General features: G+C 41.7%; 1 protein-coding gene across 3 annotated transcripts in view; it reads left to right on the top strand.

Moving 5' to 3' along the window:
• LOC134079174 (titin-like) overlaps positions 1-14,490 on the top strand; it is a 39,380-nt gene extending 24,890 nt beyond the window's left edge. The window contains exons 11-32 of one of the 3 annotated variants that reach the window (XM_062535364.1): positions 95-379; positions 785-1,069; positions 1,237-1,521; positions 2,907-3,191; positions 3,683-3,967; positions 4,517-4,801; positions 4,909-4,956; positions 5,163-5,189; positions 5,275-5,301; positions 5,387-5,413; positions 5,505-5,531; positions 5,626-5,652; positions 5,994-6,278; positions 6,389-6,673; positions 7,983-8,039; positions 8,161-8,445; positions 8,579-8,863; positions 9,111-9,395; positions 9,503-9,787; positions 10,230-10,514; positions 10,819-10,909; positions 12,730-14,490. In XM_062535364.1, the coding sequence (XP_062391348.1) occupies positions 95-379; positions 785-1,069; positions 1,237-1,521; positions 2,907-3,191; positions 3,683-3,967; positions 4,517-4,801; positions 4,909-4,956; positions 5,163-5,189; positions 5,275-5,301; positions 5,387-5,413; positions 5,505-5,531; positions 5,626-5,652; positions 5,994-6,278; positions 6,389-6,673; positions 7,983-8,039; positions 8,161-8,445; positions 8,579-8,863; positions 9,111-9,395; positions 9,503-9,787; positions 10,230-10,514; positions 10,819-10,865 (3,992 nt within the window). In that variant the 3' untranslated portion in view covers positions 10,866-10,909; positions 12,730-14,490. Of the gene's footprint in view, positions 1-94; positions 380-784; positions 1,070-1,236; positions 1,522-2,906; positions 3,192-3,682; positions 3,968-4,516; positions 4,802-4,908; positions 4,957-5,162; positions 5,190-5,274; positions 5,302-5,386; positions 5,414-5,504; positions 5,532-5,625; positions 5,653-5,993; positions 6,279-6,388; positions 6,674-7,982; positions 8,040-8,160; positions 8,446-8,578; positions 8,864-9,110; positions 9,396-9,502; positions 9,788-10,229; positions 10,515-10,818; positions 11,834-12,729 lie in introns of those variants that run through there. The other 2 variants (XM_062535365.1, XM_062535366.1) reach the window with 2 other exon arrangements.
• The last annotated feature ends 604 nt before the right edge of the window (positions 14,491-15,094 follow it).

Genomic DNA, 15,094 nt, shown 5'->3' with positions numbered 1-15,094 from the left:
GGAAATATTTCCTGCTTGGATCTAGAGTAATCTTTGTTAGAGGTAAAGCCTCATAAGTGGTAAACTTGTGGCATCCTATTCTCATTTTACTCAGAACCTGCTCGCTTTGTCAAGAGACTGGAGGATGTGAGTTTCCCTCTGAGTAAGAAGCTCAGACTGGAGTGCACATTTAAGGAAGCACCAAAGATGTTCGTCACGTGGTACAAGGATGGAAAGCAGTTGTACGCCTCCTACAGATACAACACCAAGGTCATCGGGAACAGCTGCATCTTGGAGTGTCTTCATGAGTGTAACAAGGACACCCCTGGAAGGTATTCCTGTGAAGTGTCCAATCTGCATGGAGCTGACATCTGCCATGCCCAGGTTACTACAGTGACAGGTGTGCAATTTCTCTGCTCTCTTCTAACAATTACTGTGGTGGACATGAATGTGAATGATTCCATTGCATACATGCACATTTTAACCTTCATTCATTGGGATTGTCTGAAATGACAATTTGATGATAAAACTGATATTGTGAGGAAGCGTACATGATTTTAAACCATTATTTCTACCTTCATCTAATGGGTGCTACTCTCTCCTACTAACTTACTTTGAGTCAGATGGCTGAATCTCAATGTCCCTTACAGCCTCTAAAACTCAATCGCTTATCAATATATGTCAATTAAGTCTTCTTAAGAGACTTCAGGGCTTAGAGCTTAGGGGGACACAATTCAACCCTGCTCTTGAATGAGATTTGTAGGAAAAATTAACATTCATTAACACAGCTATTCTTACCTCTCAGAGCCTCCTAAATTTGTCAAAAAGCTGAAGGATCACACCGTTCCCATGACCAAGAAGCTCAGGCTGGAGTGTACGTTCACGGGAGCTCCAAAGATGTTTGTCACTTGGTACAAGGAGGGCAAGCAAGTCTATGCTTCTTACAGATATAACACAAAAGTGATTGGAAACACCTGCATCCTCGAGTGTCTGCATGAGGCCAACAAAGACACCAGTGGAAAGTACTCCTGTGAGGTTAATAACGCCTATGGAAGTGTCATCTGCCACGCCCAAGTCACAGCAGTCACAGGTTAGTGAAATATCATGATGTATGGGTTTCTAATCTTTTTAGGGGTTATTGAATCATTTAACAATGGATTTAGTACAATATTTTAGTATTCCAATGGCTATGTGGACTAAACCATGCGCCAAGTGCAGTGATAGAAGTGCATGAATTCATTGTGCTCTCATTCACAGAACCTGCTCAGTTTGTGATGAAGCTGCAAAACCTCACCATCCCAATGGCCCAGAAGCTGAGGCTCGTGTGCACATTCACTGGTGCCCCAAAGCTTTTTGTCACTTGGTATAAGAATGGCAAACAGCTCTACGCTTCGTATAGATACAACACCAAAGTCACCAAGAACTCTTGCATCTTGGAGTGCCTTCACGAGTGCAACAAGGACACCAGTGGCACCTACTCTTGTGAAGTCAGCAACTCTTACGGCACAGATATCTGTCACGCACAGATCACAGCAGTTACAGGTGGGTGGACCAAACAAGTATCTTCTCATATTTTGGGATTTACATTAGCAGTCAGATATTTACAAATGAGATTCAGAGTGCTAATAGGACCTGGATTGAGTTTATTGTAAACATCTACAGTATAGCATTTGATTTCCACATCAACAGACAGGCTACACTGGACACGTAACTGAAGCAACATAAACATCTAGCATTTCATTTCCACATCAACAGACAGGCTACACTGGACACGTAACTGAAGCAACATAAACATCTAGCATTTCATTTCCACATCAACAGACTGGCTACACTGGACACTAGTGTTGCGCGGGTGGGCTTTTTTTTAAACCCGCACCAACCCGACTCTTCAGGAGATCCAAACCGCCCCGCCCAACCCGCAAAAATATTTTCGAATCGTGACCCAAATCCGACCCGACCCGACCCGAGGAAAGAAAAAAAAGCACCTAACGTCTTTCGCCTAATTAGTCTAATTCTCCCACGTGAGGACAGCAGTGGTTAAAATGATCGGTCATTTTGACAATCTGCGCTCATCCACATCATTCATAATTGGAATCTGCAGCCTAGACATAGATAGTGTTAAATCATCTTCATGGACATAACGATTTTCAATTAATATTTCCCCTTGTAACTTCATAGGCTACTTTTGCGTGAAACACTGCCAAGCATAAACACATTTTGCATGAGCACAGCTGTTATTCGTGCATATGACAGAAGCAAGGTGTGCACAACCTTCCATATCCCAGATCATTAGGCTATGTCCATAAAATAGCGTATGCGCGATTGACTTTTTTTCAGTCAGTCACACATGGCGCAATTGGATGCTGAATTTAGTAGAAATCATGTTTTGCGCTCGACCACACCTCCTGCGTTGTACATGCGATTTAGAAAGTCTGTAATGCAAAATGTTAGCCTAATTCGTTGCACCTAATATGTCATAAGTTCCTAAGTGAGAAATGTGCATTTTTACTTTTTTGACCCGACCCACCCGCAATGTTTAGAAAAAACTACTAGGCCTACCCAAATCCGCCCGACCCGCAGGTAAACCCGCGGATATCCGCGGGTAATGGGCTGAACCGCGCATCACTACTGGACACGTAACTGAAGCAACATAAACATCTAGCATTTCATTTCCACATCAACAGACAGACTACACTGGACACGTACTGTAACTGAAGCATTCGGTCTGCTGTATCAGTTAGCTTCCACTATAATTAATGGATCTGACGAACAAACGTGATTTCGACATCTCAAAAAATCTCATAAAACTATTTTACTCACTGTGAATGGAGTGCTTCATTTTCGGACCAAGTGTAGCCTTAGGGTTAAGACTCCATGTTGACTAACATTGCTCATTACTCAGTGAACCATGCCTTTTATTGTCTTAGAACCTGCTCGCATTGTGAAGAAACTGAAGGATGTCACTGTTCCAATGAGCCAGTGTCTGAAACTTGAGTGCACCTTCACTGGTGCCCCTAAGATGTTCGTCACTTGGTACAAGGATGGCAAGCAGCTGTACGCTTCATATAGATACAACACCAAGCTTGTTGGAAACAAATGCATCATGGAGGCTCTGCACCCCTGCAACAGCGACACGCCTGGAACTTACTCTTGTGAAGTCAGCAACTCTTACGGAACTGATATATGCCATGCTGAAGTCAGCACATCTCCAGGTCAGTACCAGCTGCAAGGGCAAAACGTGCCTTACTTCATGCTCCATAACAGTTTCATTCATCAGCATACAAGTATTGTTGCATACAGTAATTTCCCGCATATAAGCCGCATTGTGTATAAGCCGCAGGACAGTGTTTTATGCAAGTTAAAAGAAAGAAAACCATATTAACGCCATATTAACTGGCCCCCTGTATTAACCTCATAGCTGAAGAAAGTTTGCAAAATCAATGTATAAGCCGCGGCTAATAGTCGGGAAATTACGGGTAGGCCTATTTTGATTATGACCCATCTATTATACACCTATGGCAGGGTGAGTAGAGTCAGTGATCAGAGGGCCAGATCTATGTCAGTTGTAATGCCATGAATTGAATAAGGATTCATAATGATACGCGCCCACAGTTTTGCGAAGCCACATTTTTCTGTGCCTGCATCAGGTCTACATAATTGTTTTTTTTTTTTTTAAATCCTCCCTCTACATTTTCTTACACAGATTCCCCTAAATTTGTGAAGAAGCTGTCTGACCGCATCTTGAAAGTTGGAGATAAACTTTATCTTGAGTGCACGTTCACCGGTGCTGAGAAGATGTTTGTCACCTGGTACAAAGATGGCAAGCAGGTGTACGGCTCGTACAGACACAACACAAAGCTGACGGGTAGCGCCTGCATCCTGGAGGGTCTCCATGAGAGCACCAGGCGCACCACCGGGAGGTACTCCTGTGAGATCAGCAACTCTCACGGAAGTGATTTCTGCCATGCTCAGATCAACGTTGGACCAGGTGCGTACAGTAATGCAACCTTAATTAAAGGGACACTTCACCGATTAGCATTAAAGGGACACTTCACCGATTAGCATTAAGCTTTGTATCTTTAGAAATCCAGTCATGTTTTTGAATGGTCATGCATTATTCCCTCAGTTTGCCTTGAAATGGGAGAAATACGGATTTCAATGTTGGACTTCCTGCTTTCAATGATGTAAAAATCATCATTTTACATCATTGAAAGCAGTAAGTCTTTTTCATGGATTTCATTGAAATCCGTCTTTCTCCCATCTCAAGGCAAACTGAGGGAATGATGCACGACCATTCAAAAACATGACTGGTTTTCTAAAGATACAAAGCTTAATGCTAATCGGTGAAGTGTCCCTTTAATGTTCACCATTTACGCCCATTTGTTCAATATGTTTACATTTTTTTCAATGAGTTAATGAGCTATGGGGGCAAAGTAAATCAGTGTAAACATTCCTTGACATGTATGTTGTGCGTTTTCTAACATCAAGTTATGTTATTGTAGAAAGACAATCACAGGTTTAATGTTGTTTCTCTCAGAACCTCCACTGTTTGTGACACCGCTGGAGGATCTCACCATTCCATTAAGCGAGAAACTCAGACTTGAGTGCACCTTCACTGGAGCCCCCCAGATGTTCGTCACTTGGTACAAGAATGACAAACAGCTCTACGCCTCCTACAGACACAACACCAAGGTCATTGGCAACAAGTGCATCGTTGAGGCCCTTCACCCATGCAACAGGGAAACCAGTGGAAAATACTCTTGTGAAATTAGCAATTCCTATGGAACAGTGGTCTGTCATGCCCATGTCAAAACATCAGGAGGTCAGTTGCATTGTGGATTCAGACATGAGATTCGATCTCTGAGCGCTTGGTCGTAAGACTCATAATGGATAAGCCATTACTCACGATTGTTCATCTTGTTTGTGCAGTTTGCCCAGATGATACTTCAAGCGTGGCCAAGGCACCAGCAGCCACCGGTCAGTGTCACTATATTTTTTTTATTATCATTTATTTGACCTTTATTTAACCAGGTGAAGTCCCATTGAGACCTTTAGTCTCTTTTGCAAGGGAGCCCTGATGCAAGGGAGCCCTGAAATAACTAAATGTGCCCTTGTTAAAAATACTTCAGTAGTCTAACGGACACTTCTGATTGCTCATAGTTCACTTTTTTTTTATTGTGCAGATGTGAAGAAAGCTCCAGAAACAACAGGTTGGTATAAATCTGAAGAAAAAATTATGTATATTTGGTGCTCCTACGATATGATTGCTAATAGTTCACTTTTTTAATTGTGCAGATGTGAAGAAAGCTCCAGAAACAACAGGTTGGTATAAATCTGAAGAAACAATTATGTATATCTGGTGCTCCTACGGTATGATTGCTAATAGTTTACTTTTTTTATTGTGCAGATGTGAAGAAATCTCCAGAAACAACAGGTTGGTATAAATCTGAAGAAAAAATTATGGACTGTATATCTGGTGCTCCTACGGTATGATTGCTAATAGTTTACTTTTTTTTATTGTGCAGATGTGAAGAAAGCTCCAGAAACAACAGGTTGGTATGAATCTGAAGAAAAAAATATGTATATCTGGTGCTCCTACTGTACAGTATATGATTGCTAATAATTCACTTTTGTTGCATTATACAGATGTGAAGAAAGTATCCGGGTCAGGAGGTCAGTATGCTCTCTGTCTCCCTATCTATTGAAGTTAGCATGTCAGCCAGCTAACACTGGGCCAGCTTACTTCCAACCTAATGTCCAGCTTTCCTCTCCAACTTTGTGAATTGAGTGCAGTGAGTGGAACGTAATGTCCTGTGGCTGCATTTAAAATGACTCAAATCCTGTGACTGCACTCAAAAGAAATCCACGTATAGCTCAGGCAGAGAGTAACAGATAACATGAAGCTATAAAAAGCATGCCTTGCTGGACTGCCCCTAGATAGATCTCTCTGTTGGATCTCAGTGGATTTAGACCTACAGGACTAAACAATGGCCTTGTGTTTGTTTTGCCCCTAGAACCTGCTCGCTTTGTGAAGAAGCTGAAGGACGTCCATGTTACTATAGGCCAGAAGTTAAAACTTGAGTGTGAATTCAAGGGAACTCCTAAAATGTTTGTCACTTGGTACAAGAACGGAAAGCAGCTGTATGCCTCTTATAGACACAATACAAAGGTTGCAGGTACCAGATGCGTCTTGGAATGTCTTCATGACACCAAAAAAGACACCGCTGGCCGATACTCATGTGAAGTCAGCAATTCCTGTGGAACTGACATCTGCCATGCTGAGGTTGCCGTAGCTACAGGTTAGTATAACCATTTGATGTGAAACACAATTGTGCCCCATCATTTCAAATGTCATGCTTTCCGCAGAGGCTGATCATCCCATAATTATTTCTCACCTTGTCTCTCACAGAGCCAGCTCGGTTTGTGACACAGCTGAAGGACCAGTTCATCCCAATGAGCAAGAGATTGATACTGGAGTGTAAATTTACCGGAAGCCCCAAAATGTTCGTCACCTGGTACAAGAATGGGAAGCAGCTGTACGCCTCATACAGATACAACACCAAGGTCACAAAGAATTCATGCATCCTGGAGTGCCTCCATCCCTGCAACGAAGGAACCACTGCAGATTACTCCTGCGAAGTCAGCAATGCCTGTGGAACAGATGTGTGCCATGCCCAGGTTGTTGCTGTACCAGGTGTGCACACTATGCTCTTTCCTTAACTGAAAACAGAAATCCTATAGACTTCCTCTTTGACTGTCTGATTCCGGTTCTAAACTTTAGTGAGTAGAACTGTCAGCATTAGCGTGTTAATTGCAATGAGATTAAGGACCGAACATAAGGCATTTTTTTTTTTTAACTTTGTCGTTACCAAAGATTATCTTGTTGCCAAGCTGCCATAGACCATTGCTACAGTAGTAGGCTAGAATCTCCTGCTGCAGTCATGAAGATGAACAGTAACAAAGTTCTGAATCATGTTTACTTTTTCCTTTTCTTTTTTTACTTAAAACAACCTTCCCATTGAGTCAGTCAACATGGGAATAAAATCTACTATCCATGAGATTAACATTGTTTACATCCCTACATTGTAACAGATGTTCAAGTCAGCTAGTAAACTGAACTGAACATACTGTTGTGAATGAACATACTGTATACACGATATTCCGCAGCCAACAATGGGGGTCGCCATGACAACGAAAGCGGTTATCTATTTCCGGCGAAGCTGCATTGTATCTATTTTAACGTGACGGTTGACAGTGCTTAACATATCATAACGCATATAAAAGTAAACTTTTCTATTTTATATCGGTTATATATGATGTAGTATATCCATGCCAAGGGCAGAATTGTCAACATTTCGAAAGAAATCTAAGTTGAAGCATAGTCTAGCTACCGAGAACGCACATGTAGCCTAAACAGAATGAGCGGAAGTTGAAAACAGTATCGGAACGATACATATTTCCAGGTTAAGGAATAAGGTGGATAGATTACAGCATAAAAACATAGAACGTTTTGTGCATCCACCTCTGCTTAAGCACATTTAGTTTAAAGCAAGCTATATTGCACATCTTTTGACATTTGATTTGAAATAAAATATACTTTAAATATAATTTCATTAAGTAACTTTATTTGTATTTATGTGATTCCCAATAAAAATGCTGTGGTAAGCATTCGTTTCATTGGTAATATGGGCTTTACAACAAACTGATCTGCAAAAAAATATCATTTTAGTCATGTGATAAAACATTTGATTGATCACAATTAAAATTCAGTGATTAGTTCCATTTAAGAGAGAGAAAAAAAAAAAATGTTTGCAGCTCTAGTATTTACTACTTCAGACTTTGACCAATAATGTTGAAAACTATTTCCCAAAATATTTACCTCACAATGTAGACTTACAGTTTGCCAGGCCTTCACAACAACATTAGAATGTCTTATCTTTCCAAATGTCAAAATTCTGGGGTTGAGTAAATTATTTAATAATTGTCATTTTGTTTCCTTTTAGAACCCACTGAGTTTGTCTCTAAAGGAAGATACAGTGATCAAGTCACTGCAGTGCCAGGTCAGTACACTAGCATTAGTTTAGTCACTCTGCTTCTCCTTTCAATGCAAACACACAAATTCTTTAAACCTCTGAATGTAACAGCATCATGTCATTGGTTGTAACTGCAATGCTCTCTCAGAGCCGCCACGCTTTGTGAAGAATCTGAAGGACGTCTCCATCCCAATGAGCCAGAAACTCAGACTGGAGTGCACTTTCGCTGGCGCCCCCAAGATGTTCGTCACCTGGTACAGGAATGACAAACAGCTCTACGCTTCATACAGATACAACACCAAAGTGATCGGAAACACCTGCATCTTGGAGTGCCTGCACGAGTGCAACCAAGACACCAATGGAAGATACTCCTGTGAAGTATCAAACAAGTTTGGATCAGATATCTGCCATGCTGATGTTACAACAGTGAAAGGTTAGTATGCCATTGAAAAACCAGGACATGATAGCTGATTGTTTCTTAATACTACATTTTTACGTTTTAATGCAATTATCCAAAAGATAGGACATCTCAGATAATCTTGAAATGTACTTTGAACTTTGCTTAGATGTTCCTCGCTTTGTGAAGAAGCTGCCCAACATCCAAGTCTATTATGGAGAAAAAATGACTCTGGAATGTACATTTACCGGTGCGCCCAAAATGTTTGTCACTTGGTATAAGGACGGAAAGCAACTGTATGCCTCTTACCGACACAACACAAAACTCATCGGCAATAAATGTATTGTGGAGTGCCTTCATGGGAGCACCAATGAAACGGCTGGAATTTACTCATGTGAAATCAGCAACTCACACGGATCAGCAGTCTGCCATGCTGAAGTCAAAGTGGGAAAAGGTTTGTTCAATACATGAACTATAAATACTTTTAACATGGAACATTATTATACTATTCATGAGATTTTTTCTGTAGCTAAATTGTAAAAATATTTTAAACAATAGAACATTTTGTTTCACATTTGACCCGATGATGCTTTAATTTAAGTAAATTATATACAGTATAAGTTAGAGTCTCTCAGACTCCTTTGTTATTTGTTTAATCATGTGTACCTGAAACAATTAATGGATTGTGTTTGTCTTCTCAGATGCTCCACACTTTGTGAAGAAGTTGACGGATATAACTATTCCAACGAGCGAAAAGTTAAGACTGGAATGTACCTTCACTGGAGCCCAGAAAATATTTGTAACTTGGTATAAGGATGGCAAACAGGTCTACGCTTCTTATAGATACAACACCATAGTCAACAACAATTCCTGTGTATTGGAATGCCTGCATAAATCCAAAAAAGAAACAACTGGAAAGTATTCCTGCGAAATCAGTAATTCATTTGGAAAAGCAGTCTGTCATGCTCAGATCACTGCAGGCCCAGGTTTGTTCAGAACCACTCACTCATGGTTTCATAGTTGAAAAAAAATTGTGTTTTTTTCCACTCATAATGTATAAGTCTACAATCAGGTATGATCTTGTTTCTCTCAGGGTTCGCTTACTTTGAAAGGAAGCTTGAGAATCTCCTAATCCCAATGAGTCAGAAACTCAAACTGGAGTGTGCTTTTACTGGAACCCCCAAGATATTTGTGACTTGGTACAAGGACGGCAAACAACTCTACGCCTCCTACAGACACAACACCAAGCAGACCGAGAACTCATGCGCCGTGGAATGCCTGCAGAAGTGCAAGAAGGAGACTGCTGGAAGATACTCATGTGAAATCACCAATAAGCATGGGTCTACTATGTGCCATGCTTATGTCTTCCCAGTTCCAGGTAGGCATGTGTTTCATGGAAGATGATACGATTCATAAAGGAGCCTGCCAACATTCATAAATAAATTGAAGTGGGTTAGACCTGTTAGCCTATAGATCCTTTTTAGCTATACGCTAACTGTTTAACACCCTTGGCTAACTGTGTCAGGCTGAAACATTGCACACACGGTGAAGATATTAATTTGTATCCTCTTATCTAATCTAATAATGTGGTAGATGGCAAATAAGCAAATTCCAAAAAAGTTACCGTGCTCCTTCAAAATGTTTTGCAGTTAGCACTAAATATAATACACTCACACTGTATAGTCATACACTCATCAGTTAGGTGCCTACCTGTATGGGCAGAAATATGTTATTTCTTGGACGCATATTGGTTCTTTGATATACCTTTGGAGTAAACCTTCATTAGCGGTCACGGTAACATCTATTCTCATTGTCCTCAGAACCGGCTCGCTTTGTCAAGAGGCTGGAGAATGTTACCTTCCCTCTGAGTAAGAAGCTCAGACTGGAGTGCACATTTAAGGGAGCACCAAAGATGTTCGTCACGTGGTACAAGGATGGAAAGCAGTTGTACGCCTCCTACAGATACAACACCAAGGTCATCGGGAACAGCTGCATCTTGGAGTGTCTTCATGAGTGTAACAGCAACACACCTGGGAAGTATTCCTGTGAAGTGTCCAACTCTTATGGGACTGACATCTGCCATGCCCAGGTTACTGCAGTAACAGGTGTGTAACCTCTCTGTTCTCTTGGGGAATGAAAGAAGCAGTCCAGCAACTGTGGTGGACATGAGAAAGATACAGTACATGTTTGTGCTGTGGCACAACTTTAATTTTACTATTTCCTCATTGAGCTTGTTTAAAATTACTGTTGAATATGATACAACTGAGATGATTTGTACGTACACTTTAACGTACATCCAGTCACGCTTTTGCATGGTTGTTTGGATTTATTTGTAGTCCTGCTCTTCAATACCCGTGAATGAAGAGCCAATGACAGAGGTGTAATTTTTGGACTATTCTTTTCTCTCAGATTCTGGCATATTTGTCTGGCCTGCAGGAAAATCCCACCACCAGTGAGACGCCATCTTGGAAGCTACATGTAACGCGTGTGAGCATCTTAGGTTGGTCGGAGACAGACAGTTTTTATTTCAGCAGTCTTAAGGTTGCCTCGTCATATATGTGCATGGTATATGGTGCAAGAGACATCACTTCTACAATTTGATTTTGAACTGTATCCCAACACTCCAGGTTTAAGGGCACACAACAGGTTGATATCAGGTTGTCACACATAGAGGGGAACATAGGGGGGAACTACCTCATAACCTACATACACATACAATGCAAGGACAATTTGCTTTGGTGTGGAAAGGTGAGGGAGAAAGGCAGGAATTATACAGTATCTTGCATTCATAACCCTTGAGCATCAGAATGGGGCCTCGTCAATTTGAGCGATTTGTGTGCACTGGTACCTACAACTCATTTACAGATTATAGATATGCACACGGAACTGCATATGTCAAAATCAAAATAAAACATGAGTATTGGGATATAAGAGTAACATTAAACTGTAAGTGATGTCAAATGCTTACATTACATTTTTGTTTGTGATAATCCATAACCCATTAGCTAAATCTAAGACATTGTGTAGTCAAATCAATAGATAGCTAGAATGGACACTTATTACAATGCCCAATTATGTGACATTTAAGTTGTATCACTGGGTTAAATGTTGGTAAATGTGGGTTAGGTGGACTAACATTAGTGTAAGTAATCTTAACGTTACCTGCACAATGGGACATGAGACCTGAGAGTCAGCGATTGACCTTGTATCTTTGTACTTGATGGCCTCTACCACATACGCACATGAGAGTGATCATACCGCTTCGGCTCATTCTGTTTTTCTTTCTTCACCATTCTTTGGTCACTAGTTAGCATTTTTACCTGAAAGTACAACTGAATAAGAAGGCAAGATGGCTATGGTGTAAAGTGTCCCCTATTCTGTCAGCGCTTCATTTTTGCATGGAATAAAACTGGACTGAATTTCACTTCTCCGCTTACGTTGCCTTTGCTCACAATGACTGCTTGCTTCTTGTTCCTGTCAGCTACCAGCTTGGCCTGACAAGCTAATCGATGGTTTTGCCGACTGCCGATAAGCCTTTTGTTGGGATACATTTAGTCAGTCTCAAAAACAGATCAAGACCGTTTGAGGCAGTCTCATACCCTGTTTCAAACAGGCCTGACCAAATATAGTCCCAGTCACATGAATTAAGTAGATGAAGGGAAAGTGTGATTTGAACCAACCAGAAGTGATAGAGTGACGCTGGACAACTGAAACTTCATAAGGCACTGTATCACCCAGTCTTTGTTAATTTTTTATACCTTTATCTTTCATTACCTGTTCACAACAAATACTGTACAAGAACTTGTGACTCTGCAGTGTGTGGCCTTGTCTCCAGTTAATCTCTTCCCAATGTAACTCAGGAAAGCAGCAGAGCGCTGTATTTGTTAACCAAGAGCAATACATTTACATGTATTCCTTTAGCAGACCCTGATATCCAAAGTGACTTACATACAGTATGTCCATTAGATTGCAAGGGACTACACTGTCCCCAGAGCAACTTTAAATTAAGCGACTTGCTGAAGGACACACAGTGGAAGCTGGGAATTGAAGCCACAACTTTCAGACTGCTGCACACTAGTCCAGCTCCTTAACCACTAAACTATCACCCCATGCAATACCGCTGGTCATCGCCAAATTTCCTCAGTGGATTATGAGCACTGTTATGGATCAGTATATCACAATCATATTCCAAGACAGTTAAGAACCAATGATGGTATTATCGTGAAAGGTAGACACATCAATGAATGGCAACATATTCTGAATGTCTGTGTGTGTACTATCTTGTGCAATCTTTCAAAACTGAGCATCTTCCTGGTTTAGGGAGGGGGCAGTGGATCACAACACATGGAAAACAAAATGGTGTTCAAAACAGAAGTTTGGGAGGAGCATGACGGAATTTGCCATGCCCCTATCATCAAACTCTGTCAGGTAACTTATTCCCAGTCTATCGCTTCAAGCCGCGACATTTGCTTTCGGTGCTCACTTCCAACCCACCCCCTCCCCTAAAACCACCTGTCTTCCTTAGTCAGGAATGGGATGGGGGTGTCCTGCATAAATCCTGCCTGACACCTGCCTCTGCAGTCAACCTCTGCACGATTGCTGCAAATCGCTTCAGGACCCTATCTAGAGACCTTGCCAAACAAGCTCTCAGCTCACCTCTCCTACCAGTCCTACCAGAAAGACTCTGTTGTCTTGAATATGATAAATATAATACAACTCTACTTAGAATCAACAGCCAAAAGATAATGCATGAAAGATACAGTAAGCATAACAGACTCTTATGCACACAGCAGCATAAGGAAGGGCTAGGCTGTTAGTTGCTGTTAGTTGGTTAGTGTATAATTGGATGTCTGACATACACTTTGAGTCTTCCTGGTAGAACTTTTAAGAACGCTTAAGCTAACATGCCAATTGGGAGCGTGAACTCTGATTCTTTGACTGTCATCAGGACCCGCTTTGATTGATGAAACTCATTTCCCGCTCATTTTGATACCTTTGCCAGATGCTTCCAAAATAATGTTGCCACAGTAGAACGTCTCATCATGATGCTTTGTTTTTCTGGAGTTATAAGCCTCAACCTGCCATACACAAACGCCCATAAACTACCAATCAGCATACATTATTCTCTCTGTTGTTGTCAAAGCCTTTTGATGATCAATCTATGTTTAATGTAAACTTCAACTATACATCATTATGTACCCTGATGAACTAGCTGTAGAACTACATGTGAAAGTGTTCATGTTGTGCTGCTCAGATGAGCAGGATCTCAGCCTGCTGTGTTTAGAACTGAGGCTTGGACATACCATCTTAGGGTACAGGGTGATCTCAAAGCAAGAACTGAGGCTGGGCCATACCATCTTAGGGTCCAGGGTGATCTCAAAGCAAGAACTGAGGCTGGGCCATACCATCTTAGGGTCCAGGGTGATCTCAAAGCAAGAACTGAGGCTGGGCCATACCATCTTAGGGTCCAGGGTGATCTCAAAGCAAGAACTGAGGCTGGGCCATACCATCTTAGGGTCTAGTGATCTCCGCTCGGTGTGTTTAGAAGAACATACCATCTTAGGGTCCAAGGTGATCTCAAAGGTACTCATTGAAGGAAGGTTTGCTAGGCTGTTTGATTACCTCAGGCAGGTAAATACACAAGCAACGTAAGCACTATTGCAGCGAGCCAAACAACAATCACTTACAGGTGAGACTAGATCGATCACACTTTCAGAAGAGAGAAGTCCAGCCTTGGAGCTCACAAGGACAGCAAGAGAGATGGAGAAACCCCTGCTGCACACAGCCATCATCTGACTTGCAGTATGTACATCCTCAAGTGGGGACTCAGCCATCATCTGACCTACCGTATGTACACCCTCAAGTGGGGACACAGCCATCATCTGACCTACAGTATGTACTCCCTCAAGTGGGGACTCAGCCATCATCTGACCTACCGTATGTACACCCTCAAGTGGGGACACAGCCATCATCTGACCTACAGTATGTACACCCTCAAGTGGGGACACAGCCATCATCTGACCTCTGTACTGTATGTACACCCTCAAGTGGGGACACAGACACTGTGGGAAAGCTACAGTGGTCGCCCTATGTAAGTAAGGACAAAGTCACATTGTATGTCCTGGAAATTATAATTTACTATCAAATAAAATGATACAACAATTATATATCATCTGTTTACTTGTGATGTTGGCACCTGGGAAGTGATATGGATCTGCACAAATGAGTAATAATGAAGCCCCTCCACCCTTCCCCAAGCCTGAGAACATCAACATGTGGTGGCAGCAGGTTGGAGCTGCTAGACTTGTTTCTCCTTCAATAATATATTAAAAGATCCGGAAGAAAATGAACTCAGTTTTGGCTATTCACTGGGAATGTTGTTGCTTTGTGGGATCAGTGGTAATGCTGATGTTGCTTGTGCCAGGTAAGTCTTTTTGGCTTTGTAGCTTTAGGTAGAAACTGGTATTAAATAGAACAGACGTATACCCTCCTCTCCTCACTACACTTCACTCTGGGTTGGACCACTATGCTGCCCTCCTCCTATCCTCTCCTCTTCACTCTGGGGTGAACCACTATACTGCCCTCCTCCTATCCTCTCCTCTTCACTCTGGGATGGACCACTATACTGCCCTCCTCCTATCCTCTCCTCTTCACTCTGGGGTGAACCACTATACTGCCCTCCTCC

Source organism: Sardina pilchardus, chromosome 4 (genome assembly GCF_963854185.1).
Source record: "Sardina pilchardus chromosome 4, fSarPil1.1, whole genome shotgun sequence".
Classification (NCBI taxonomy): Eukaryota; Metazoa; Chordata; class Actinopteri; order Clupeiformes; family Clupeidae; genus Sardina; species Sardina pilchardus.
This window is presented reverse-complemented; position numbering and strand designations above follow the sequence as displayed.